The following is a 27,551-nucleotide window of genomic DNA, read 5'->3' as shown; positions in this document are numbered from 1 at the left end:
GTCCAGACAAAAATGGTTTGTTGACAAACCTAAGGGTTGTTTGCACCAGATCATCACCCAGATGAGGGGCTTCCATGTCTCCACTCTTGGTGTTTCTCCCCCGGAGGCTGGGTGGTGCTGGCCTTCCCCAGCCCCCTCAGGGCACACACGCAGACTCTTTTGTTTAAGTGTGGAAACAACTTGTTTTGAAGCACCTTTGGAGAAGAATGTGGGCAAAGTCCCAGAGAGAAAATGGACCCAGATGCACTTGGGGAGACTGGGAGCCAGGTGAGTTGTTTGCAGGATCCTTAGTCCCTGAAATTAGAAATAAAGGGACGAGGGAGCTTGTGAGTAAAAAACCAGAAGAGGCTTTGCCAGCTTTCAGTCCTCTGTTCCTGTTTCTCTATCTTCCCCTTTCCCCCCCACACCCACCAGTTCCTCGAGGGCTATGACTCAATGTGGAGGAAACTCTCATTTTGTAGGTGAACACAAGAAAGCTCAGTGGTTGAAGAATTACAGTGAAAAGAATGAACAACAGGCAAAAAGGAAGAGTGGCCATTTGAAAAGAGACAGAGTAGGGTCTAGACTGAGCTGAGTCTCATTTAAAAATAACAAAGACTTATTTTCTCAGCCCTCTGCTCCCAGTTCCAGGCTGTAGATTCTGCCTGCCCCATTCATTTGACACAAAATATGGAAGTTTGGCATGGAGGGCATCTTCCTACGAAACCACAGATGAGAAAACGAACCTCGAGCACACGCTGGGTCCCCACCCCACTCCAAGCCCTACATCCCACATCTCCAACCCTTCCACCCCCGTCTTGAGGAGCTGAGCCCAAGAACACAGTGCTGATAAACACTTGCCACTTATTTGAGACCCACTTCCCTAAGATTGGAACATGGTGCCAGCGGCCCAGGGTGACTCTCAGACTTCACTAAAAGGAGGATGAAATGATAAACATGGTAGAAGATGCTAGAAAGTTTGGTATTAGGAGTGTGCAGGTTTTGGAGTCAAGTACTCTGAGTTCGTATCCAGGCCCTGCCATCTAGGAGCCCCATGACACAGGAGAGCTGTCCCGCCTCTGTCCCTCTCTTTCCTCAGTGGCACATGACACAGTATTAACCTCACGGGATGTTCATGGGCACTAACGTTCGGTAAGTGGGCCAGCACCTGGCGCACACACAGTTAAGCGCTCAGGAATTGCCAGCTATTATTAGTTTCCTTATCTTTGGTTATAAACATTTTAAACATTCTTCAAACAGTGTAATTCCTCTGATTGCTGTAAAATAATAGACCGCCATTCTAAGAGAGTGGACACATCCTGGCAACGGAGACATCTCAGTCAAGTCTGCTCAGCCTGTCCCCAGGGGATTCCTGCCCATGTGTGCCGTGGCCCCGGCGGGGCGGTGACCCTCACCGGCAGGTGGGGAGGACTGGCCGCCTTGGCCGGAATGTGCTGTCCACTTACTCTACAAACATTTACTGAGAATCCTTTCCCTCCTGCCCCTGCCACCAGTCACATGACCAAGACAATCATCCTCTCCAAGGAGGTGTATGTACTGAGCACAGATGTCATCCCAGCCCCGGCCCTAATTGGGCTCTCTCAATAATCCCCTGATACGGGTTCTCATGCTCACTTTCTGAAGGCTGAAATGCCTCATGCCACAGAGTGGGCAAAGGATGGAACCGGAATTAACAGGGTTCTGTCTGGTTCCTCCTGGTGCCATCTCCCCTGAGTTCTCACTTCCTTAGAAACACTCGATCTCACTGCTCGCCCTGTCCTGATTTAATACCAGGCCAGCAAGGCCATCCAGTGTCTACTGAGTGTGGCTGGCTAAGGACACAAACACGGTTTGCTTGCCTGTGTTAATATTAGAGTCTTTAAAGATTTGAGAAAGTAAGTCCCTCTTTTTATTGGGAAACTGATAGGAGAGAAGATATCCAACAAGGATTCCAAGTTCATTAAATATGATCTTAAAGTCTTCCATTTGTTTGAAGAGGTGGGGCAGGGCACATGATTTACAAAGAGATCCCCAGGGGTACTCCAGGGAGAATGAATAGAGGAGCAGACAAGAAACAGTTGCAATCCATTGGTATTTGCAAACAAGTCAGGCATTGTGGGCAGGGGCCAGTATTTGAGTAACTGTCCCCACTTACAGGGGAGTTTTAGAAAAGAATGAGTATCTCAGCCAAGTGCTGCCTATGATGAGGGATAGTTAGCCAGACAAGGACGTGGGAGACTAGAAGGACATTACGGACAGAGAAAATAGCCCACAGGGAGCAAGAGACGGTGTGGAAGGGTTATTGGGGGCCACTTGGAGAAGGGCCTGGTAGATCCCTTTAGGACCCTTTAGGTAAATTAGGTACCCCCGTTTAGGAAGACTGGACTTATGAGGCATGAAAGGGCCTAGGCTAAGAGGCGCTGGGCTGTGAGAATGAGATATATGGGTGGGTGGGATAGTTACTAAGATAGAACGTTTCCCTCTGAGTGGGAAGGGCTTCAGAGAGGAAGGCGGAAAGCTTGTACTCAGGATTCTAGCAGAATGGCGGATGGCGTCCCATGCAGTCGGTGACTGCAGGGGGTGGACCCTTTTGTGGGTGGAACATTTGAAGAGAGACATGCCTGTTAGGTGCCCTGCAGGATGTCCTCATGGCAGTGGGGTGAGTGAGGCCAGGGGCTCAGGACAAAACTGGGCTGGAAAGAGTAGATTGCAGCATCATTTGCAAAAAGAAGTCATAAAAAATGGATTAAGATTGCCAAGGAGAGATAGAAGTCACATTTAACACCATTGTATGTGACCTCCATCCCTTCTGGTCCCTACGCCAGAGCTCCTGCATGGCTGAAGCCCTGTCCTGACAAATACACTGCATGCAGCACAGCCCTTCTGGAAGCAGCTTTCCCACTGACTCCACTCTCTGTCACCTCTAGCTCTCTGGGAACTTCCAGCTTGTTGCCCTGTATTGAAGTTTCTCAGTGCTTCTCTCCCTCCCTGACTACATCATCGTAACTTCTTTGAAGCTTAGGACTGAGGCTTGTCCATCCTCGCTGTGGCTTCCCAGAGACTCGGCCACCATGGCTTAAGTCAGTGAGTAGTTGAGCAAATGAATTAAAGGACACTGTTGTTATCAAAAGGAGCAAAAGAGAATATAAATAAATGGGACCACATCAAACCAAAACATTTATGCATAGCAAAACAAACATCACTAAAATGAAAAGGCAACCTGCTAAACGAAAGAAGTTATTCACAACCATATATCAAAAAAGGGGTTAAATACAAAATATACAGACATCTCATACAATTCAACAACAGCAAAATACCAACATATTAAAAAAACAGGTAGAGGATGTAAACAGGCATTTCACCAAAGACGTACAACATTGCTTATCATTGGGAAAATGCAAACCAAAACCACAATGGGATTTTACCTCACACTGGCTAGAGTGGTTACTATCAAAAAGTTAAGAAAATAAGAAACAGTGCTGCTGAGGATTTGGAGAAAAAGGAACCCATATTCCCACTAGTGATGGGGATGTACATTGATGTAGATACTATGGGAAACAGTATGGGAGTTCCTCAAAAAATTAAAAATGGAACTATCATATGTACCCCTATGTTCACTGAAGCAATAGTTACATCAGGCAAGATATGGAAACAACCCTAATGATTAAAGACAGATGACTGAATAAAGATGTGATACACAACACACACACACACACACACACACGAATACCTCTCAGCCATAAAAAAGATGAAACCTTGCCATTTGCAACAACATAGATGGATCTTGAGGGGATTATGCTAAGTGAAGTCAAAGGAGAAAGGCAAAAAAAGTGTGATTTCCTCATTTGTGGAATATAAAGAGGGAAAATGCAATCAAATGAAATAAAACACAAACCCTTAGGCACCAACAACAGAATGGTGGTTATCCGAGGAGAAGGAGGGAGGAGGGAAATGGTAGAGGGGGCCAATTAGTTGGTGGTGAATGGTGACTGAATATTTGGTGGTGGCTGTGAGGTGATATATAACAGTTGCTGAGGTGAGAAATTGTACCCCTGAGACTTACAAAGAGTTGTAAACTACTGTTACCACAATGTGTTACCGCAATGAAAAGAAAAAACAAACAACACTGTTGCTCTATCAGCTCTGCTTCTGTGGTAACAAAGCAGGGCTGGCACATTTGGCTTTCAAATCAGGAAACATTTGAAACATGCAGAACAAGTATAGAGAACATTCTAAAGGCTCATTGCCCCACTTTCCACATTTGACTCCTGCTGAGTTCCTTCTACAAGTTTCAGTACCTCGCATTAAAATAAGTCAAACAGACTTTCCCACAAACAAAATTGGAACACCAAGTTACATCTCAGACTACAGGCCTGGTGCCTGTTTTTTAATTCTTTAATGAGAATAGCTATTGCACTTAACCAATGATACCATATCGCTTTCTAAAGAGCATATGAATCACTCATCTAGTCTACACATGCTTAGTCCATGTGTGAAGGTGCTGTGCAGAGTTCTTATCTTCCTTCCTTATCACAGTCTCTGCCTGGAGTGTGTGCCACAAATAAAAGGTGAAAAAGTGTCTTCCTCAGAGTCAGGGAGTTTGGTGACTTCCTGGGATAGAACAGGTTCATTGTCAGCAGAAAATCCCCTCGGTCAGGCTTGCTAAACTGTGACCGTAATCTGTCTTTCAGCTTTGATCGTCATTTCCCTTAAAAATTCACCTGTTCTTATAAAAGCAATCTCGGCACATTATGGGAAGTTTAGGAAATTCAGATAAGACAAAATAATAAAAATAACTGGGGAGACCCACTTAGAAACAGACACTGTTAACTTTCTGGAGTAGATCCTTCTAGTCTTTTCCCCAGGGAATGGTTGTATGGGTGCATGCATGGGTGGAGTCTACTCCTTCACACACACACATTTTCTTCAACTGCACTGAGCTCATCATATAAGCATGTTGTTTAAGGACCTGCTTTTCGTCCTGAATGTCGGGGGGAACACTTTGCTCTAGCATTACATATTCTTCTACAAAATCTTGTTAAGCCTGGAGAAATTTGGCAAACATTCTGGAGAAGGCATTGGAAAGAATTCAGCCTCTTGGGGGCTTTAAGAAGTGGTTCTGGGGTCATCTGATTTTCTGCCCTCCTTGTACATTTTTCTGTCACATGTATAGGGGTTAGAGACCAAGTCACACTGAGGGCTGGAACCCATTTCTTCTGATTGTTACTTTAGTGTATCTGCTGCTATGTGCTGCCCACAGTGCATGGAATGGGGGTCCATGCTGGGCAGAGCCTGGACACAGCAGAGTCTGCCTGGATTATCTAAAAAGCCAAGGCAATCTTGCTGCCTACAGCCAGGAGATCCTTGAAAGACTCACCTTTCTTTTCAAACAATAAAAGGAAGAAAGACCTAATAAATATTCTCCCATCAGGTGTGGACGGTAGGGATAGGGATGGAGGAACGAGTTTTTGGAATACCTGGTACCTCTAAACAAAATAGGAAAATGAAGCAACATTCTCACTCCCTTTTCACAGAACAACTATAATTATTCTTCCTTGTTTGATATGTAGATACTATGGAAAACAGTATTTGTTTTCCATAGAGCTTTCCTGGTAGGTTCCTGGAGATCCTTTACAACATTTTCGCTCTTTGGGGAAAATATTGTATACTTAAAAAGGAATATGCTTTTAGTGTTTTAAATGATTGTTTTAGAAGACTTTTTCTAAGCCTTAGTTACCTGTGTAATGTTACCTTAGTTACTTTGTGTAATGGGGAAAATAATAATACATTTCAATATAGAGCTTGTGAACCTTCAGTAAGATAAGGGATGGAAAGTGTTGCCCAGCATAGAATAAATGCTCAATAAATATTAAATGTTACAATTTTCTGCTAACCCTGAATAGGAAAAGAGGTGACGATTGAATTGCATTTTGAGTTTCCTCACTCAATTGTGATACGTATTGGACAACAATAAAAAATGCTTCCCCTCTGCCTGGAATAGCATTCAGTATGAGTTGAATGGATGGATGAAGACAGAGTCCCTGAGTCTGGCTTCTAGTATTGAGTTGAAGCAAGCCATGACCTTTGATACAGTTTGTCACATTTTTGACATTTGAATATCCCCCAAAATAACACAATCCTTCACACCGACCCTTGATTTTGGCATACATAGTATGACTGTACCGAAACCTCCTTCCTGTGTTGGTGTGCTTGTGGGCAGCTATTACTTCCCTTCTTCATTAATTGTTCAGGGGTCAGTTTTTTCACCTGTGAAATGAAGGCTTGGAAAACTCAATGGCCCATTGCAACTTAATCCAGGGAAGTGGAAAGAGCACACGGGCAGGAGCCACACCTAGGAATGGCTCTACCTCTTACCAGCCTGTGAGCCTGAGGCTCAGCTGCCTGCCCTGGAGAAGGGCACTAATAGTGCTGGTTATTCTGCAGGTCAGAGGCCAATGATTTGTCAGTGGGCTATGAGCAGTGGAAGGCATTCTGGGACTTCCTGTAATACCATCTGTGTGACACCGACTGCTAAGAGGAAAGGCCAAATCAGAAGTCAACATTTAAATGATGATCTCTTTCTTTTTATAACCAGGAAATTCAAATTTGCACCCTGGTGTGGCCCAACATTGCCGGAGAGATCTTTTGGGATGTATTCTTTGTTATTTTGAACTTCTTGGTGCCAGGATTCCTCATTGTGATCAGTTACTCCAAAATTTTACAGGTACGTTTGCTTTAAACGCCACAGCTAAATTTCACTCAGGCTCGGGGTGGAGCAGGTGGAGCAGGCAGTTCTGGGTCAGAAGTCACCTTGGCCTTCCCCTCATCCAGCCCCGGCTCCCTGCGTCCACACCCTCTGCCCTCTATGACACTGATGAACGAGAGTTTATTATTTTTTTTTTTAAGTTGTCTTGTGATTGTTGTTATCTCTTTTTGCTCATAGTTAAAGTAACACAAGCTCACACAGAAAAAAAATTAAAGGCATAGAAATGTGTAGCATAGAAACTAAATATGTACTTTACCTTCATTGTTAACAGTTCAAAGTGAAACCGGATCCCTGCGCATAAGCCAGAGCATAAAACAAAGCCGGCTCTTTCCTGCTTTGTTGATGGACAAAACCCCCAGCAAGTAGGACTGGAGGGCTGGCGGGTGCAGCTGCTGAGGGCTCAGCTGCAGTGGCGGTTTCCCTGCTGCTCCAGCCCCAGCCTGAGCTGCTCTAAAAGCGGTAGCAGCTGGGGACCCGCGGCCCGGAGTAAGCAGCCTGCGGGCAGCCCCTCCTCCGGCACAGGACAGGTTTGTGCGCTGGAGGCCCCCCATCTCAGGGCTCCGGAGCCCCCAAACCTTGCTGCTTAAGGGCAGTGCAAGCCCAGCGGCGTGGCTGGCTCGCCCCACTGAGGCTCATGCTGCAGACAGAGGTGGGCAGTGATGGCCAGGACTAGGTTTCCCTTGCCGTGCTGCCCCAGGGCATGCAGACCCACCAGGGCTGCAGTGGCAAGGTTGCCCTGTGCGGGAGTGGCGGGTTTTGGGGGGTAAGAGGGGCTTGCTGTTGCCTCTTGGGCCCGAGGTTGGGGGATTCTATGGCACTCAAACTTCTCTAGAGCTGGGGCCACCATCAAGCCAGGCCCACAGAAGTTGGCCTGAGAGAAGCCTCCAGCAGCGCCCCCGCCCCCCACTCCAACCCCCAGCAGCCTGGATGCTGCCCAGAGGCAAGTAGTTCTGGGCTGCTGGCGGCTTAACTGCCTCCCCTCCCGGGCCCTAAGGGCTGAGCTCGGGGCGCTCAAACCCGGCTGTGGCCAGCGGAGGGGCTGCCCGCAGGCTGCATTCTCTGGCCACGGCCCCAGCCGCTTCCTCTTTTAGAGCAGCTCAGGCTGGGGCCGGAGCAGCAGGCAAACCCCGCTGCTGTGGCGCCCTCCCAGCTGAGCGGGTCAGCCCTCCAGCCCAGGTCAGCCCTCCAGCCCAGGTCAGCCCTCCAGCCCGACGCCTGGGGGGTCCGGCCACTGACAGAGCCTGCTCATCCCCTGGCTTAGGTGCTGGGAAAGAGCCGGTTTGGCCCCATGGCTTATGGCAGGATGTCTGCTTTCAAAAGTGTGAATTTTTCCGGTAATTTTTCTTATAAATTCACATATACACACATTTCATGCTGTGTGTGTTGTATATATCTATCTAGATGATGAATCATAGAAGGTGGTCAAATATCAACTCTGTGTAATGGTTCAATCCAATGTTTTGTAGATTCCATTTTGGTTTGGTTTTGGATTTGAGATAGTGCTATCTTCTCTGTAACCTCCTTTCTTTGCTTAGCACCAGACTGGAGCCTCTTTCCATGTCATTTCCTGTATCTCTGCCTCATTATTTTTAATGGTGTCCGGGTCTTCTGTTATGCAGATGTGACGTGGTTTGTGGACTTTGGGGTTGTGTCCACTGTTTCCCTGTCACAAATAGCTGTGTTGTGATAGAGGGTGTACACTTTAGTCGCTTTTTATTGAAGTGTAATACACAGACAGAAAGGCACCATCAGCACACAGGGCTGGCTGGCTAGCTGAGCACCCTCACAAGGGCAGCATCCAGAAGTAGAATAAGAAACAGAACTTGGCCAGAAGTCCCCTCTGTGACCTTTCAGGGCTGCCCCCTGGCCCCAGGGAATGTGGCTTTCAAAAGTGCAAGAAACAGGAAATGATCTCTCAGGGACGGAAGACCTGCCAGCCGGCTTCTCACCTCTCCTGCAAGCTCTTTTGCTGTCAGGAGCTGGCCCAGGCAAATGGCGTGTGCAAGTGCCTGACTCATGTCAGGTTTAAGCAAAGCCTTGCGTTCTCTGGGAGGTTTACAATTGTTGAATGTTGGTTTTATGGCACATAATGGGTCCTCTAGCAAATAGGCATATTGAAGTGGGGCCCTGACAGACCTGCTCTCCATCTGGTCATTTTACGGCCCTTTCTTTGTAGCTGAGGCTCTGTAACCTTAGAAGCCCAGAACCCAAAGCTAGGCCAGTCCCCATCTGAGTCTGCTAATCCCAGTTCCTCGTGGAACCACTCCCCAAACCCCATGTTGTTTTCTAGATGCTTCCCTACCACTTGACTCGTGACCCTCTCAAATAACCCCCATCCCTGCCTGGGGCTTGTTCAGGTATGAACTGGATTCAGATTTGGGGTTAAGATCTATAAAGGGCTTGCGGGGGGGCAGGAGGAGGGTCTCAAGAGTATAAATGCTGTGTTAGCTATTATCGTTATGTTGGAAGAAGAGAGGTGAGGGAAATAGGAAGAGAAGTGAAGAATGAATTTTTTTTTTTTAAGATTTATTTATTGATTTATACAAGCACTGGGTATAGTCAGAAGCGCGGGAGGGTGAGAGAATTCACCAGAGCCAGAGTGGGGAGCAGAGCAGGCAGACTGACAAGTACACTGCTGAGGGTGTAACAGGGTGGTCCCCAGGAAAGGGGGAGGTTCCAGGTTCCCTGCCCCACCCAAAAGGAGAGTGGAGCTGAGAGAGAGAAGAGGCTGCAAAGGAGACTGAGGAAGGAAGGAAGCAGGATGGAGCCAGAAGGAGACCTGGAGGAGGCACATGGAGCCTAGAGACACGTGAAGAAACTGCGCTTGTCTTTTGGTCGTGGCCTGGGTGACACAGATGTGGGTGACACCCGTGGGGAGGTGACCATGGCAGCTTTTATCTTGATTTTGATTTTGCTCTTTTCCTTCTGGTCTTGTCTGGTTGTTTCTGACCCTTTTCTGTGGGTCCCCACTGGAAGATGCTTTAGACTTGTGGCAGGCTTTGTGGCCTTGCTCTGGGCCAATCCCATTTGGATGGAGTTTTACCCAAAAGGGGACGGGTAACTTTGGGTGCTTGACTTAGAAACTAGATTCTTTGCCTTTCCTGTATTGTTTCCTAGTTGTATTCAAGTTCCTTCCCATTAAAGTCTCCTATGTTTTGTGTTGATGCGGCGGATGGCAGAACCCATTTAGAATAGGCAGTTTTGCAGGGTTTGGGCTGCCCCTCTCCCTGCCCTGTAACAGGGGGAGCAGCGGGCGGCAGGAGAGGTCTGCACGCCATGTGGGACCCTCGCCTGGAGGCCGGGGATCGAACAGGTGCTGCAGAGGCTGCGGGCAGCCTCGCAATCCAGCGCTCAACTGCTGCGCCACCAGGGGAGGCCCAAGAATGAATATTTTAAAATGTATTGAACAAGTCTGAATGTGTCAGGAACTAATTCACTTAATCCTAATAAGAATTACAGGATAGGAAACCAAGGCACAGAAAGGTTAAGTAACTTGAAAAAGGTCACATAGCTTCTAAGTAGGACTATCAAGATTTGAATCCAGGCAGCCTGGCCCCAGAGTCCCAGACACTTGTTATAGGTCTGCTTTGTGCAAAGTGCTGTGGGCTTGGAGATGGGTCAAGTGGGGATGGTCACATTCTCTGTGCAGCAAGAGCTTTGCACATGAAAGGGGAGGGGGAAAGGCAAGGCATTGCTACTAAGTATGGTGAAACCCTGAAACGGAGTGGAGTGATGCTGAGGTTTAGGTGAAAACACTTTGCAAACTGTTAAATGCTACACAAATGTAAGGAATGAATAAGGGATAAAAGAAAGGTAAAGGACCGTCAAGACAGACTTGGAGTCATAAAAAGGGTTAATTATCTGAGTTGGGGCCTCCCTGGTGGCACAAGGGATTAAGACCTAGCACTATGAAGCTATGGCAGCCACTGCAGCACGAGTTCAATCCCTGGCCAGGGACGTGACCCACATAGTGCAGCAGACCTCTCCTGTCTCACCCACTGCTCCCCTCAGCAGTGTATTTCAGTAGATCTACCTGTTCTGCTCCCCACTCTGTCTACCCCCCACCTTTTGCCTGCATCCCAGTTCTTGTATACACAAATAAATAAATATTAAAAAAAAAGGTAACCTAACTGAGTCCTGAACCTGACACTCACGTGTTGTGTGGCCTTTGGCAAGTTCTCTAACTTTGGGAAAGCTCAATTCCTTCATCTGTAAAATAACAATCACAACTCCAACAGTGTAGATGGAGGTGAGCCATGCAAGAGCTAGTACTGGTAGGACACGCCAACCTGTCACAGGGAATGAGTAAGTTACACCTGTTATTTGTTAGGCAGGGCTGATCCTCCAACCTTCTCTCAGGGCATGCTGGGAAAAGATGGTGTTGAGATTTTTGAAAGAATAAACGGCAGGATCCAGATTTGGAGAATGGCAAGAACAAAGAATTGGTGCTCAGTCTTGCCTGGCAGCATTTACAGCTCCAGCTCAGATACCCCTGCTCCTGCGTCCCCTAGAGGCCCAGAGCTCCTGTCTGCCCCATTCCACTCCTGCCTCAAATGTCTCAGCTGACTATAAAGGGAAGGCTTTCTCACCTCCTTCCATCTTTTTCTCAAGTCAGGACTCACCTGGAAACTCTCTAGAGGACCTCAAGAACGCTGTTGTGTTAAGGGAGGTGTCCTTTCTGCCATCTGTCTCTAAACCATGTTATGCAAGAACAAGGATCCAGGGCCTCCCCAGTGGCACAGTGGTTGAGCGCTGGGTTGCAAGGCTGCCCGCAGCCTCTGCAGCGCCGGTTCGATCCCCGGCTGCTCCCCGGCTACCAGAGGAGGGTCCCGCATGGTGCACAGACCTCTCCTGCCGCCCGCTGCTCCCCTCAGCAGTGTACTTTGTCAGTCTGCCTGCTCTGCTCTCCCCTCTGGCTCTGGTGAATTCTCTCACCCTCCCGCACTTCTGACTGTACCCAGTGCTTGTATAAATAAATAAATAAATCTTTAAAAAAAAAAAAGAAGAACAAGGATCCAGACACTTCAAATGATTTACTGATTGGCCTTGATGATTGTGCCTAATAACACTGATGTTCAATGGATTTTATAGAGTTATACTTGCAACAGAAAAGGCTTGGCAGAAAAGCTTTGCCTTATGAATATCTTCACAGAGAGACAGAGGCAAACTCCGTACACACTCCAGCCACCTATGGCAGCTTCCCTGCTTCTAAGTCACCCTCCTGGCAAACACACAGGTGCAATGTGAGGACCAGTGTCTTCAGTGTTCTGGGAACTGGGCAGCTGTGTTAAGGGGTTGACAGAAATTGTTTACGTTTTCTGTTTACATTAGCCTTGTGATTTCCAAAACATTACCATATCTGCACTCTCATTCACTAAGCAAGCCACCGTGGCCCATTTGGCTCCCGAGAAAACTGAACCCACATTGGTTATTGCCCAAGATCACAAGGGAACAAGCTTGGGCTGGAATCTGGGTCTTCTGACTCCTTGTCCCAGAGAAGAAGTCATTGCTGGCTCCTTCAAGGATCCAATATAGCTTGTTCTGGGGATGCAGCAGTAAAGAAAACAATGTCTACCCTCGGGGGAGGACAAGGGCTGAGCAGGCTTCCCCTGGGCTCTCCTTCGTGTGCTCAGGGCAGTGGCCTGAACTGCCCTTCTTCCTTCCCTGCTTCCTCTTTCCTAGTGACTCAGGCCTGCGATACACCTTCGGGGGCTTTTTCCAATCAACACTTTCCCAGGGTAATAGTCTTGCAGTCACACCCAATTGCAGTGGATCAGGCTGTCAATGGGAACTGTTGGGCCTTAATTTACATCACCACCCAGCAACTGTTGCCATGGCGAGATGAGATGCTTCTATCTTTGTGACAGTTGGTAAGTTTATTGTTGCGCCTCCCCAATCCCCTCATACACACTAGAGTGGAAGTGCAGGGAGTCAGGGCTCCCTTGTTTGTTTGTTTAAAGATTTATTTATTTATGCATACAAGAGCTGGGGTACAGGCCAGAGGTGTGGGGGGTGAGAGGATTCACCAGAGACAAAGTGGGGAGCAGAACAGGCAGATCTGCTGAAATACACTGCTGAGGGGAGCAGTGGGCAAGCCAGGAGAGGTCTGATGCGCCATGGGTAGCTCCCTGGCCGGGGATTGAACTTTGTGCTGTAGTGGCTGTGGACAGCCTCATAGGTTGTGTCTTAACCCCTTGCACCACCTGGGAGGCTCAGGGCGCCCTTGTTTCTTGCTGTATTTTAACTCCTACAAGAGCACTTGGAACATAGTAGAGGCTCAATAAACACTTGTTGAATAAGAAAGTGAATCGGTGGTTGAAGATGGGAAACTCTTTACTATCTCAGTACTTGACTGAGAAAGGAAACCTGCTTCAGGTAGTCATGAAGGCGTTAGGGAGCAAATGTACAGCCTGGTGCTCATTCCCAGCTTTGGGGTCTGCTTGCTGGTGATAGGAAGGAAGGTGGGTCCTCTGGCAAGGTGGTGCTAGAGTCTGGTGATTCTAATCAAAGGGTTGCTGATTGATCAAGGAACCTCAGGGATCCTAGCTATGTCAATGGGGAGCAACTCCTCCCTGCACCCACTTGTTAGCACCTATGGTCTGGCTACCCAGCGTACAAAGGGGTGAGAGGTGGGAATAAGTTTCTTTCACATGCAGGTCTGAAGGCAGCAAGTCTCCAAAAGGCACTGAAAAATGACTGTAAAACCCCCAAACCTGCTGTTGTAGATTAGAAGTTTTTATACTGCAGTGCATGAGAATCACTTGGGGGAAGTTATGAATAGTGCAAGTTTCTGGGTCCAACTCAGTCTCACACATTGGGAGTACCTGGAGGTAGGTTCAAGCATTTGCATGTTGACAAGTGCCGGGGTGACGGATGCGAGAGGCCGAGGTCACATTCCCAGGTGCTGTCCTCTCCAGGAGCAGCAAGCCCCGAGGTGAGGAGTCAGGGTGCCCCCCGAAAGTGCCCTCCCTGCACTGGACCTTGGAGCCTTAAGCAAGTTACTTCACCTCTCAGGTCTCCATCTCTCATTCCCCAAATGGGGTGATGACAGAATGTACCCCAGTGGGGTTTTTTTTTTGAGAATAAAATTTAATCTCCAGTAAATAAATAAAATAAAATAAAATTAATTAATTAAATAAAATTTAATCTCAAGTTAATTGAGCATTTGGTTTAATCTAAAAGCTCATCAAGCCAGATGTCCAATGCCAGAGATATTTTAAACCTTTGGTAAAAGTTGACTCTGCTTGTGCTCTAATGGGAGGAGGGGAGCTAGGGAGGAGCCACCCTGTATTATGGCCCATTTTCCTTCTCAGTCCCTGCAAGTTGTGGGAATTGTAGACAGGAGGAAATGGCAGCATTTTTCAGTGCTAAAAAAAGACCTGCCACATACTCACTTGGTCCATGAGTCAGTTCATTTTGTTTCCTCACCGTCATTGTCAGGTATTTGCTGGAGGGCTGGGCTCAGAAGCCACAGGGCAGCCCAACCCAGCCCCAGGGAGCCTGTAGCCCAGTGGGAGTGAGGTAGGAGCGCTCCAAAGTCTCCTAGCAAGAGGTGAGCCAGAAAAGCTTCTCAGTCAGTGTTCCTAGCATCAGAGCTCAGCGTTGATGGCTGAGCACCAGGCTTTCCATTGATGGAGCGAGAAGAGAATGGGAAGTAGTTGGTGTAAGATTAAGAGTATGGGGCCTCCCTGGTGGTGCAAGGGGTTAAGCACTGTACTATGGAGCAATCCACAGCCTCTGCAGCATGAGTTCGATCCCTGGCCAGCCAGAGAGCAACCCACATGGCGAGGCAGACCTCTCCTGTCTTGCCCGCTGCTCCCCTCAGCAGTGTACTTCAGTCAGTCTGCCTGTTCTGTTCCCCACTCTGTCTCTGGTGATTCCTCTCACCCCCCACACCTCTGGCCTGTACCCCAGCTCTTGTATGCATAAATAAATACATCTTTTTAAAAAAAAAAAAAAAGAATTAGAGTGTGGGCTGGAGTCAGGCTGCCAAGGCTTGAAGCCCAGCTCTGCAACTTCATAGCTGAGTACTATTGGATGAGACCTTTAACCGCTTTGTGCCCTATTTTCTCATCAGTAAAATGGGGATCATCAAAGCATGTCCCAGAACTGTTGGGAGAACTGAAAGTGACAAACCAAGTGTCATATATAGGGCCAGGCAATAGTGAAGGCTTAAAAGTGTGAATTCCATCAATGTCATTTATTCACAAACTAGTCATAAGACACTGTATCAATGACTCCATCCTTCTTGGCTGGGCAAATTGGACCAGTTGAAATCATCTCTTACGTGCCCAGCAGGCTGTGTTTTAGGGTTTGTGATGCCCCTACTCAAAGATGGTGCCATTGCCGTGCAACCTACCCGCCTGCCATCCTGCCCCACTGCCGTTCTCAGGTCTACTGGCTGGGTAGTCTCGGATAGCCCAGCTTTCACCCAAACACATGTTCTAACTGATTCTACACAGCAACTTCCAGATTTGGATGTGCCCCTGTGACCTCCAGCATATGGTCTGAGATGAGGGGTTACAGCTCCTGAAAAACCCCACTGCAGGGCAGGCGGTAGAGGGTAGGACTGAAGAGGATGGCAGCCCCATGGGAGCCTTTCATGTGGCCCATCTTCAGCTCCCACTGAGTGGATTTCCACAGAGCGGAGCTTTGACCACTGTTAATAACAGTTTCTCAACTCAAATTTTCTGAGTTTCCATTTCCTCCTTTCTGAAATGGGAATAGTTGTCCCTTCCAATCAATAACCACCTTCTCTGATTCACACTGAAGCAAGACCTCTGAGACCCAGGGAGTAATGCCTACAGATTCTCCTGAAATAATAATAGTGTAAATCCTAAGAGCAGTTGTAAAGATTAAATGTGACAATTTATAAAATAGTGTTTTACAACCTGCCCCTGGCACCCAAATTCCTGCCCCCCCCCACCCCTGTAATGCTAAGTGATCCTGATACCTGTTCTTGTTGTTGGGGAGTGAGTGGGAAGAAAAGGAGTCTGTTCGCTCAGCTTCTGTGCTCTGGCCTCCATCACCAAGTGGTGGACCTAAGCTTCTGCCTAGCAGCAAACAAGCAATTGCATTTAATTATGAAACAATTAAGTAGCCATTTTTTAATTAGCTACTTAGAAGTATTCTAAGGAGAATATTTTAAGCCATTCTGATCTTGTAGTTAAACTTGCCTAAATTGTAAATGATGCTAATTACCTTCCAATTACTTCCCCTCTTGAGACTCAAGAATCTTAGGGGAATAGGTCTAGGAAGGCCGGTGCAGAGCTAATGATGAGATTTGTGGCCGTTCAAGTCTCCAGACATGTAAGCACCCACTGTGTGGTCCACAGCCTGCTCCATCAGGAAAAGCAGAGAACACAGGCAGACTAAGCAAACAGGACTAGGCAAACAGCAGTAGCCATGAATGTAGCTGTGACTTTCTGAGTTGGGTCTTTCCCCTGGGATAGAGGTCACAGGCTGGAACACAGCATGCCAGGCTAACAGGTACAGTGCCCTATTACAACCCAGGTTGTCCTGTCAATCATTACCTCTGAGCTGGGAGCATAAACATGAATGGTTTTGATTTTTCAACAGATATCACCAGCAGCGTTCTGATTAGCTTGTTTCTTACCGGGATGGAGAATCTTTAATGACACCAATGTCTGATTCCAGAACTTTCCAGCAGGTGTACCTGCCTATTTGAAACCATCAATCTCATGTTCAATTGGAAGCCTTCCCTCCCTACAGTACAGGATGGGAGTGGGAAGGGAGCAGAGGATGAGGTGGCAGGGAAGGGTAGGCTGCTCTGCCAGTGCACCCCTTCTCCCTCGCAAACAACTAGCACAAGTGCCCACCTGAGTTGGCTATCCTCTTCTGTCAGTCGTTGCCTCTGACCAGAGGTCATTGTGCGGTAGTGCTAACAGACCCTGCTGATCAGGGGATCATTCCCAAACCACCCCCACCCCAGGCTTCGGTGAGGGTTCTTCCCAGATACAATTGCATTTTGGGGCCGACTCCAGGCAGCGCTTGCCCCAGTGAGTGAGCACTGCCTGTCACAGCCCCAAACTCAGCTGATGGCAAGACTGGGAGGCATCTTCAACTCCCCTGAGAAAGGGAAGGAAGTCAGTGTGTGGGCTCAGTGCTCTGTGCCTACCCCCCAACTCCCACCCCAATGCCTTCTCCTGACACCTTCTCCCCAGCAGGCTATGGGAGAGCAGAGAGAGCCACTCCAATCAGCACCTACCCATTCCCCACATACAAAAAGCTAAATAGATATCAACAGGGGCTTGGAAAGACTGCTGCAGCCAAGCCATGGACCCTGTGCACCACTCAAATAACACTGAGCGGCCTTCTGCCTGGGCTGATGTGGAACGACACACTGTTAAGAAAGAAGCAAGGTTCAGGGCAGCACATGGTGTGGTCCCATTTGTGCGCAAAGCAAAAGAGCAGAATCCTGTGAATCCAGAGCCAGATGTGTGTGGCGGTAGAGCACTTCCAGAGACCTGCAGAGCATTGCTTGCTGTGGTCCCTTCTGGAGGTGGAGATGGAGGGTATAGAGCATGGAGGCCCTGTAGTTTTCCTCCACATGTGTTTTGAGTTTGTACCTTTAGCACATATTGCTTCACTCCAATGAATGAACTCTTTCAAAAAAAGAAATGATAGGAAAAATATGTCCTAGTCCATTTGGGGTGCTGTAACAAAATACCACAGACTGGGTGATTAAAGAACAATAGATATTATCTGCAGAGTTCTGGAGGCTGAAAATGTAAGGTCAGGGCATCAGCACATCAGAATCCGTAACAGCCTCTTCCAGGGTGCCAACTGCCGACTGCTCGCTGGACACTCAGATGGTGGACAGACGAGAGGGAGCTCTTGGGCGTCTTCCACAGGGCACTAACCCCATTCATGAGCCTTTGGTCTGTATTGTAAGCTCCCAGGGTTGACTTTTCTTTGATGACAGATGCAGCCATAACAATGGGGCATCCTCTTCAAAAAGAGCTAATTCAAGCGCATTGCCAGCTACAGCTAGAGAAGGGCAGACTCCTGCCCAGTGAGCCTCCTTCTGTTTCACAGACCCTGGCTAATTTAGGCCATTGATCAGCTGGGACTACCTTGTCTTTTCCTTTTTCCTTCTTTCTCTCTCTTTCCACACTTTTAAGTCCCTACTTTTATAAATTGAATGCACTAATAAAGAGTAAGCCCATAAATCCTAGACCCTCCACCCTCAGCCCCATTGAAAGCAGAACCCCAAACACACACACTCTCTCTCTCTCCCTCTTCCCCCAACTGGTGCCCTCACTGTGGTCCAGGTGTACTGTATAACGTCCAGGTTTGTAGTTTATAAGCCTGTATTTTCTCAGTTTGCCGATGGTTATTGCTGAAGGGCATCTTGCAATCATATGAAGAACCCTAAGGGTGGGTCCAGTTGTATTGTCTTACAAAGAATGAAAGCCTGTGGGAAATTACCTGACCCCAGGTGAGTGTCCCTAGGAATTTTTAACCATTAGCATTATTTTAATAGACTGAGGCGGACAAGAAACATGTCCCCATGACCTCCAACATCACCCCCAATGGCTCCTAATGCCATCATTTTGGGAGTTAAGTATAAACCTATGAAGGGGGAGGGGCACATCCAGACTAGCCTCTTCCAGGCCATTCAATTCAAGCTTTTCACTTCCCCTCATCAACTCTATCTGCAATGTGACTGATTTTCTGCCTTATGTTTCAGCTAAGCGCCCCATTTCTCGGTGTATTCTAATTATGGGCAGAGTGCAGGGCCACAGAGAAGGGTGCTCTCTTTACACAGAGTTCCAGTGCCAAGTAGCCCCAGTGCAGCAGGAGGGGGTAGATGCCGACTCTGGGACCCTTGATTCCCCTTCAATCAAAAACCTCAACATCTTTTTTTGTATTCTTGCAGATCACAAATGCATCCAGGCGGAGGCTGACGACGAACATGGCTTACTCAGAGAGCCATCAGATCCGCGTGTCCCAGCAGGACTTCCGTCTCTTCCGCACCCTCTTCCTGCTCATGGTCTCCTTCTTCATCATGTGGAGCCCCATCATCATCACCATCCTCCTCATCTTGATCCAGAACTTCAAGCAAGACCTGGTCATCTGGCCGTCCCTCTTCTTCTGGGTGGTGGCCTTCACGTTTGCCAACTCAGCCCTCAACCCCATCCTCTACAACATGTCACTGTTTAAGAATGAATGGAGGAAAATTTTTCACTGCTTCTCGTTCCCAGAAAAGGGAGCCATGTTTACAGACACATCTGTCAGGAGAAATGATTTGTCTGTAATTTCCAACTAATTAATTTTTCTCTCTAGGCAGAGTTTGTCGCTGTCCATCAAACGTATGTTGTCAAAGGGGCCATAATATCAGCGTGCCCGACTTTAAGGAAATGTAACCTCTGCAACTATACATTTACAGTACCAGTAAATTAAGGGGTCATCATTCAGAATAACCATTTTGTCTTTTAGAAAAAAGAATGTGCAATAGGTTTCTTTAAGTATGAACTTTGTATATGATTGAACTTAATACATTTTTATTTATAACTGTCCAGCAATCACATCTACATATAAAGCCACACTTTGCTGGTTTTCAAAGTGATTTTTGGAACTGACCTGAGATCTGGATTTCACCTCCAAAAGGTCATGGCTACTCTAGATCTCCACTCTGGACTTGCGAGGTGTCATGATCATTAATGTCAAGAGCATTGGAGGAATTTCCAAGGAGCAATTAAAGATGACTTTTTTTTTTTCACATTTAAGAACTGTGGATCCTTTAAGAGAAGCAGTGTCATGAAGTCAGAGAAAGTGGGGTGATTCCAACATGTTTGAGATGGAGAACACCCCCCAGCTGCCCCTGCAGCATGCACTGCGACTATGGTGCTGCAAATACAGCAGTGAACTAGACAGTCACGGCCCCTGCCCTGGTGGAGCTTACAGACCTTCTAGTCAGGGGAAGAAACATTAAACAGGAGTCAATAAATACTTTTGCATCATAAAGAAAGTAGGGCAGTGGTAGCAATTTAGATGCAGCAGGGAGGGGACATGGAAGAACTTTCTGATGAGTGATATTTTAGCCAAGAGATCAACCACAAGAAAGAACCAGCCATACAAATCCAGGAGAACAGAGTTTTAAAGACAAGCAGATGCTGGTACAGAGGCTGGTATGTTTGTGGAACAGAAAGAAGATGGTATGAGCAAATCAAGGCAAATATGGACCAAGAAATTTGGCACTGCTGTTGGTGCTGGGGTAGATGGGTGCCCTGCTGGGGGTCATGGGTTGAAAGCAGGAAAGTTACAGGTCTGCTTAGGCCCCATACAGGCCACCACAGGGTATTTATTCTGTATTCATTGGACAGTCACTGGAGTTTGCAACTGGAAACTGATAGGGTCTGATGTATGTTTTTAAATATTACAAAAAATGAACTTTGAGGAACCAGAATAAAAATGGAGACCAGTTAGGAGGCTGTTGAATTGAAAAAGAAGATGGGGAACATGGAGGTGGGTGGTATCACCAAGGGTTGGGAGAAATGATCTCAGGAAAGTAAATGCTATTTATAGATGGACAGGATGTAGAGTAGGAGGGAAGAAGAGGATTTAAGCATGACTTCTAGGTTTTTATCCTGCACTAGTAAATGGTGGGACAGGCAAACAGTGTGGGGAAATCTGGGAGAAAAGAGGTGGGAGAGCCAAGAGCTTCATTCAGGGCAGCCAAGCTTGAAAAAACCTACTGAGGTGCAAGTAGGGAACAGGCAGCTATTTGAAGGTATGTGGAGCTCAGGCTTGAAGCTAGTGTTGGGGGTCATTAGTCTTTAGAGGCCGACATTTTCATGAAATATCCCTGAGAGAAAAGGGAGGGAGGGGAGAAGAAACCAGAGCCAAAGAGAACCCAGGGACATGCACTTGAAGGCTGGATCAGTGACTGGAAAGTAAAATCAGTGCTAGTTGGTGCTATTGCTCAGGGAATTCTAGAATGGCTCCTTCCTACAGTAAGATTTATGGGATCCACTGGAGAACAAGAGGACAGGGATCTGTTGTTCATCTCTAGTTAACAGATTTGGTAAATGAAAGCTGTATTTTGAAGTGATGTGTGGCTATCTTAGGAATCTCTGGGGTGGTCCACCTGCAGCTGGAGAGCTGGGCTCTCACAGGCCATATGACAACAGATGACACTTCCGTACCTAGTCAATTGTCTCTTCCCTCTTTGGTGAGGGAACAAAGCACATAGGAAGGAGGGGCCCAAGAGTCTCCTTTGGGTCCTTGACATGCCAGCACCCAGGCAGAGATATCCACACATGAGAGAGGTGTAGCTCCTCCTTCCCTACACACTTTGTAGATGCCAGCCTGGGATCACAGAATTACACCTGGGATCCTCACTGCATCCCACCAGGGAGGTGCTGTTATCCTATATTTCACTAGAGAAGAGTGAGGCTCAGAGAAGTCATGTAACAAGTGCCAAGTCACACAGCTTTTATATAGCTCAACTGGATTTTAACTTACAATCCAAACTCTCTGATATCAAAGCCTGACTGTTTCAAGAGGAGAAACTGCAGCATCTGGGAACTCCTGGAAAACTGAAGTTTTGCATGTGATTATACGAAAGCCTTCACATGAGCTGCTGATGGTGTGAGACACTGGTGTTCTATCCTACTCCCAGCTACCAGACACCTCCTCCACCTGCCCATCTACCCATTTTTCTGCAAGTTTCAGGCAGGGGACACCATGGTCTTTCTCTAGACCTGGATTCCAGAACCCCATGTCCCAAGTCCCCCAGGAAAGCCCAAGATCTCTCCTCCTCAACATTTTGATCACATCTAGAAAAAGAAGCAAATTAAGTGCCAGAAGCAATGAAGGAATGGGGGTATTTCTGAGAGCTCACCTAGAACATGCCTCGCAACCTCTCAAACCAGCTGCAGGTGAGCCCACATCCTGCACACCTCATGGGCTGACTGAGGCCTGGGGCTGGCAGGCCCAGCCTATACCCACCTGCTGGCAGCTAAGGTCTTCCTGGGTGAACAGGGAAACTCCTTTTTCAGGAAGTTGGGAAAAGCAACAGTCATTGATAATGGAGATTAGGCACAAGAAGAGGCCAAAGGTCATAAAGAGTAGGAGGAAAGAAAACTTCCTGGGATATAAAAGTGCACCCTTCCCATGTGCAGAATTTCTCATTTGACACACACACTTGAACACAAAGACCCATTGCATAGGAAACAGATGACTGTGTTTTAATAAATCAAAATCTGGAATCTTAAGCCTCAAATGATTCCTTAGAAAACTCTAGTAACAATAGACATTTGAGTGCAAACAGGTCCACTTATTTCCACAAACATAAATTTTTTTTGTGTGTACAGAAGAAGGTTTTATGTTTGCTGAGGGGAGGAGAAGAGAGAGGGCCAACGTAAATTAAGATAAATAGAATTGACAGCTGAGAGTGAGTGGGACGTTTTTAGGTGAAACTTGACATCCTCGATGTTGCTACAAAAGGGTTTTTTCGGATCTGCTATTACAATGACCTGAAATAGAGAAAACAAAGCTATTCATGACAGAAGATGTACCCAATGTTTACTGTAGATAATGGATATCAGGATGGCCTTTGGCCCCAACTGTTCAAATCTTCTAAGGTTACAGGTTGCTGTGGCTGTAATTCATAAATAAACTCGAGGCTGTTTCTAAAACCTGCTGGATTTCTCTGGAGGCCATGGGACTGAGAAAACAGAATCTAGTGTATGCAAGTGTTCTTCTTCCTTATCTTACATTCGCCTCACTGTGTTTTAAAGGTTTCTTTTTTTTTAAATATTTATTTTTTTATTTATACAAGCACTGGGTACAGTCAAAAGTGCGGGAGGGTGAGGGAATTCACCAGAGCCAGAGTGGAGAGCAAAACAGGCAAAGCGACGAAGTTCATGGCTGAGGGGAGCAGCGGGCGGCAGGAGAGGTCTGTGCACTATGTGGGACGGCCGGAGATTGAACCAGCGCTCCAGAGGCTGTGGACAGATTCACAACCCAGCGCTCAACCACTGCGCCACCAGGAAGGCCCTGTATTTTAAAGGTTTCTATTGCAGAAAATTGGTGGAGGATCTCAGCCACTCTATTTTACAATGTTCACCATGTCCTGCATCATGTCACCAGGTGGCGCCGCCAAGGGCTTCAAAGTCACACAAATACAGAAACTGAAAAACCATCAGTTTGCATCCACCCAGTTACCTGGTGAAGATCTTGAGCAACTTTCAGTATCTTTCTTAGCCACCAATTTCTTATCTGCAGAATATGGATATTAAGAGACTCCACAGCATAAGATGTCCCTGAGGATTAAACTTGAAATGCAGGGTCTCCTTGGTGGCTCAGGGATTAGTCTCAGCACAATCGTGCTATCACACCATGGCCTGAATTCGATCCCTGGCCAGGGAGCTGACCCACATGGTGCAGCAGACCTCTCCTGTCTCTCCTGCTGCTCCCCTCAGCAGTGCATTTCAGTAGATCTGCCTGTTCTGCTCCCCACTCTGTCTCTGGTGAATCCTCTCACCCCCTATACCTCTGGCCTGTACCCCAGTTCTTGTATGCATAAATAAATAAATAAAAATAAATCTTAAAAAAAAAACAACTTGATAATGCAGTTAAAGGGTTTGGCCTGCACTCTGGTGCTGTTGGAATCGGTCACGGCCCTTCATTTAGGCTGCCCTAGGATGGAACATCAATATATCACCAATTCATGTTTTTGGTCTCAGTTCATGTCTGTTTGTCATAGTGTGTGACAGATGACCAACAAAAGAGTTCCTACATTTTAGCATTACCATATTAGGAGCTTATAACCTACTTTCCCACGAGGGAAAGTACGTATACTGTGCACTTACCTCCAGAATGTTCCCATTTTTATATCAAGAAAAGGGTAATACTTGGGGCCTCCCTGGTGGTGCAAGGGGTTAAGATGCAACCTATGAAGCTACCCCCATCCACTGCAGCACAAGTTTGATCCCCGGCCAGGGAGCTACCCACATGGCGCAGCAGACCTCTCCTGACTCACCCGCTGCTCCCCTCAGCAGTGTATGTCAGTCAGTCTGCCTGTTCTGTTCCCTGCTCTGTCTCTGGTGAATCCTCTCACTCCCCACCCCCACACCTCTGGCCTGTACCCCAGCTCTTGTATGCATAAAAATAAAATAAATCTTTTAAAAAAAAAAGGGTAATACTTATAAAAAGATCCAACGGGGGGAATCACAAAAAAATTGAGGAAAACCATGTAGACAATTTAGGGCTTTGGTTCCATATTAGAAACAGAGCATTTGTTGAAAGCCTTCTCTCCTTAACTTGTTATGGGGATGTCTCTCTCACCAATGGTTTCAATGGCTGACCAGCTTCTCACTGGAGTCACTCCATCACCAACATTAATTGTTAGGCAGTCAGAGGTGAGATCAGGGTGCCACAGACTGGGCTTCAGGGAGCAGGAAAAAAAGAAGAGCATGTCTCCTGCTGTTTCACTTAATTAAAAGTGCCAGGGTTTTGGCCTCTGCTTACTCCTCTACATCAGCCTCAAGATAACACCAGGAAAGAACTGATCAAGAAGGACCATGATTCGAGGATGGCACCAACACTCCACTTTCTCTTGCATGTAGATGAAACCACTTTCCTGGCCCATGGGCCCTGCCTCTCTGCCCACTGGACCCCAGTCCTGTCCCCAGTCACTCACCATTGTGAGCAATCAGCCTGTACTGCCTGGCCAGGCACAGCTCTTCCTGCCTCCGCCGCACGATTCTCTGCACTTCAGGGGGCAGGCCTTTGGGGTCACGGGAGAATATAAAGGAGTAGCTGTCGGCACAGGTGCCGTCAAGGTTTTGGAGGCGGCAGGAGTACTGCACAGCGTAGGTGTCATAGTCCGTGTCGATAATCCAGTGGTCGTCATCTGCAAGTCAGAAAGCCAAGTGCCAGTGCCTCTGGCTCCACAGACTGGGATGTCAGGGAAACTCACCTTCGGTGATGCCTGAGCATTTTGTTAAGGAGCAGAGGCCACAGAAAATTCTGACAACTTTTATAAAAGTTGTCACTAAGTGTCACTAATTAGCTGTGGCTATTCACTTCTCTAATGTAGGCCCCAGTTTGTTCACTGCTAAAATGAGAAACTTGAGCCTGACCCAGAATATAAAGCTATTATTTCATGATGAGGAGAATAACTCAGCAGCAATAATATCACACCCTGATAGAGACATCCTGTCTCAGACCCTGTTCTAAGAGCTTTCTGCATGTTAACTCATTACAATATAAATCACCTCCTTTTGAAGATGAGGAAATTGAAGCACACAGAGAATAAGGGATATGTCCAAGCTTCCCCCAGGTGGTAGGCTGAATTAGGATTCAAATGCAGCAGTATAACTTAAACTTTGCATGCCTAACCACCAGGCCTCACAGCTTCTTTTCTGAAAGGTAACAACAAAAGAATTGATCCTTAAGCCTTCCCTATTGTAGTTATCTCCCTTCATGTCTATAACAATCACTTTCAAGATTTCAAATTTTTTTTTTCCTCCAAATGAAATGCTAGAAAGAATTTCAATTTACCAGAGATAAGAACAGAACCATTCTGTCTTGGTAGGGGAGGAGGAGAAGAGGAAAACCCTTCCTTCCCATTGGGTTCTCTCTCATCCTCCCCGAATGTAGCACCCATAGAATCCTATCCCTGCAGCAGTGCATCCCAAAATGCTATAGAGCAGTAGGTATTTATGCTTGTACATAGAGTTAGTAATCTTGTACTCCCTGGAGTTCATTTTTGTAACCCATTTTACAAAGGTAGATATTTTATGTTAAATGAATCACTTTAGAAAGTTTTTCTGTATTATTTGAAATATTTTTTATTATTTGTAAGGATAAAAGTTTTTCCCCCTCTTCTAGAAAAGCACCTCCATCTATACAGTGAAATGAATACTGAAGATGCAATTGGATAAAGAATGCAATTTTAACTAATACAACTATAGAGAATGTCAAGGAGGTGTGCCACTAAAGATGGGCTGCATGAAGAACCTGTCTCTTCTCGATCACTGTGCTGAGTTCCACCCCAACCCCCCAACAAACTGAATGGCCCCCTCGGGCCTCTCCCACAGGAGACTCAAATAACACTTTGCAAAAGTTGCCCTGTATTAGGAGTCCTGCTGTTCAGAGCCACCTGATCCCGGGAGTGGAACGCCCTGGTTTCTGACATTGGCTCTTGTTGCATAACTTTGGGCACCCAACATATTTCTTTCCCTTGGCCTCGGTATATTCATTTGCATATTGAACCTACTTTGTAGGGTTACCTGTCTATGTTTAAGATCCTACAATGTCCTTTAGCCTACATTATTTTCTAGCTAACCAAACAGACTCCATATTTGAAATTTAAGAAAAATGGCAGGGGTGAAGGACGAGGTAGAAAGAGCATGTCGATGTTGTGTTTCCAGGATCCAGCCAAGTGTAGGGCCGGACTCTCTTCTGAGAGTCCCCAACATTCTGCCTACTCTCCCTCTCCCCCTGCATGACTTCTGGCACGTGGAAGAGGAGGAAGGAAGACTTCACTGCCCCCAGAACACGGTGCCTGGCTCAGCATCCCAGCCTCCATGGGCAGGTACCCAGGAGTGTAGCAACGCTGTGCACACTATTCCCTGTGTCCTTGGAGTGGAGTCTCCCAGCCTGTGCTGGGGTCCCAGGTACTCAAGCTGTCTCAGGGATTCAGCCCAAAGAAAAGGCAGAGAAGCAAAACCAGGTTGAGCGTGATGCGGCCTGGGGTACTTTTTAAGCTTGATAAGCATGAAGAAGGCTATACACCCTGTCGCAAGGCTGGGCTGGAAAATGGCAGGAAGAGGTCACCTGACCAGCCCTAAGGTCCTTTTGGGCTTCGGTCAGGTTTTTGAACTGGGGGTAGGAGGTTAGGACTAGAGAGGAGGCTAACTAGCTGCCCCCAGTCCCATGCCCCTACCCTCAGGCAGTGCTGTGGTTCCTGCCACCTACAAACCATTTTCCCTAAGGATGCCACTGAAGAAGGAGCACAGAGATTTGGCCTGGTATGCGCCCTTTTCCCAAGACGGTCCCACTGAACTGACTACTCACTTCCTTTCTGGAGAAAGGACGCAACGCCCCAGTACTTCATCTTGAATTTAGCAGGGTCGTCTGTGTCGGTGAAGGTGCCCACCATGTCTGCGCACACATCCCAGCTACTGCAAAAGCCCAGAGGATCCTGAGTCAGGCGGGGTGTAGGTTTCCTCCCTCCTTCCCATGCAGGATGCGCCCTTCCCTCCTCGTCCAGGGTTTGGCCTTCGGCCCCGGGCCCCCACTGACTTCAAAAGTCGGACTCGACCCTTGGCTGTGGCGCTCATCTGGCCATTCTGGTCCACGGAGAACTCAGTGATGATGTTGTCCTGCAGAAAGAGGCCCTCGGGGTCCTTCTTGGCCACGGCGTACCAGGTCCCGGAGAACTGGGAAAAAGACAGGGGCAGGGTTTGGTGCCCAGGGAAGAGGAACCACACGGGACCCGGCGCCTGGGGCTGTCCACACGGGTCGGGAGACCTAGATACCTACTCGAGCCTTGTCGAAGTTCTCCTTGACTCGGAAACTGCTCACCCGGCAGTCGCGCTCTGCCCGGCCGCTGCCCAGCGTAGCCAGCAACACGAGTGCCCACACCCACTCCATCCTGCCCGGGAGTCAGCCCTGCGGAGACCGCGCGCCGTCAGCGCCTGGCCGCGGGACCCTGCGCCACTGCCCGCGCACCGCCCGCACCGCCCGCACCGCCCGCACCGCCCGCACCGCCCGCAGCCCGCGCCGGCCGCGGCTCACCAGGGAGACGCGCGCAAGCCTGGCCGCCGCG

General features: G+C 47.6%; 2 protein-coding genes across 2 annotated transcripts in view; one reads left to right on the top strand and one right to left on the bottom strand.

The window, feature by feature from the left end:
- The window catches only part of FFAR4 (free fatty acid receptor 4), a 25,083-nt gene extending 2,617 nt beyond the window's left edge, over positions 1-22,466 (top strand). Inside the window, 2 exon segments of the mRNA XM_037496857.2 lie at positions 6,575-6,703; positions 18,648-22,466. Coding sequence (XP_037352754.1) covers positions 6,575-6,703; positions 18,648-19,037 — 519 coding nt within the window. The 3' untranslated portion in view covers positions 19,038-22,466.
- On the bottom strand, positions 21,941-27,551 carry RBP4 (retinol binding protein 4). Its single transcript, XM_037496856.2, has 6 exons — positions 27,521-27,551; positions 27,266-27,394; positions 27,026-27,162; positions 26,798-26,904; positions 24,417-24,629; positions 21,941-22,248 (listed from the first exon to the last, which is right to left on the bottom strand). The coding sequence occupies exons 2-6, from the start codon at positions 27,374-27,376 to the stop codon at positions 22,211-22,213; spliced, it is 606 nt and encodes a 201-aa protein (XP_037352753.1). The 5' UTR covers positions 27,377-27,394; positions 27,521-27,551; the 3' UTR covers positions 21,941-22,210.

The sequence above is a fragment of the Talpa occidentalis genome, unplaced genomic scaffold, assembly GCF_014898055.3.
Source record: "Talpa occidentalis isolate TD23 unplaced genomic scaffold, MPIMG_talOcc4v2.1 talOcc4.8, whole genome shotgun sequence".
NCBI lineage: Eukaryota > Metazoa > Chordata > Mammalia > Eulipotyphla > Talpidae > Talpa > Talpa occidentalis.
Note: the sequence above shows the minus strand (reverse complement) of the source record. Positions and strands in the feature narration are given on the sequence as shown.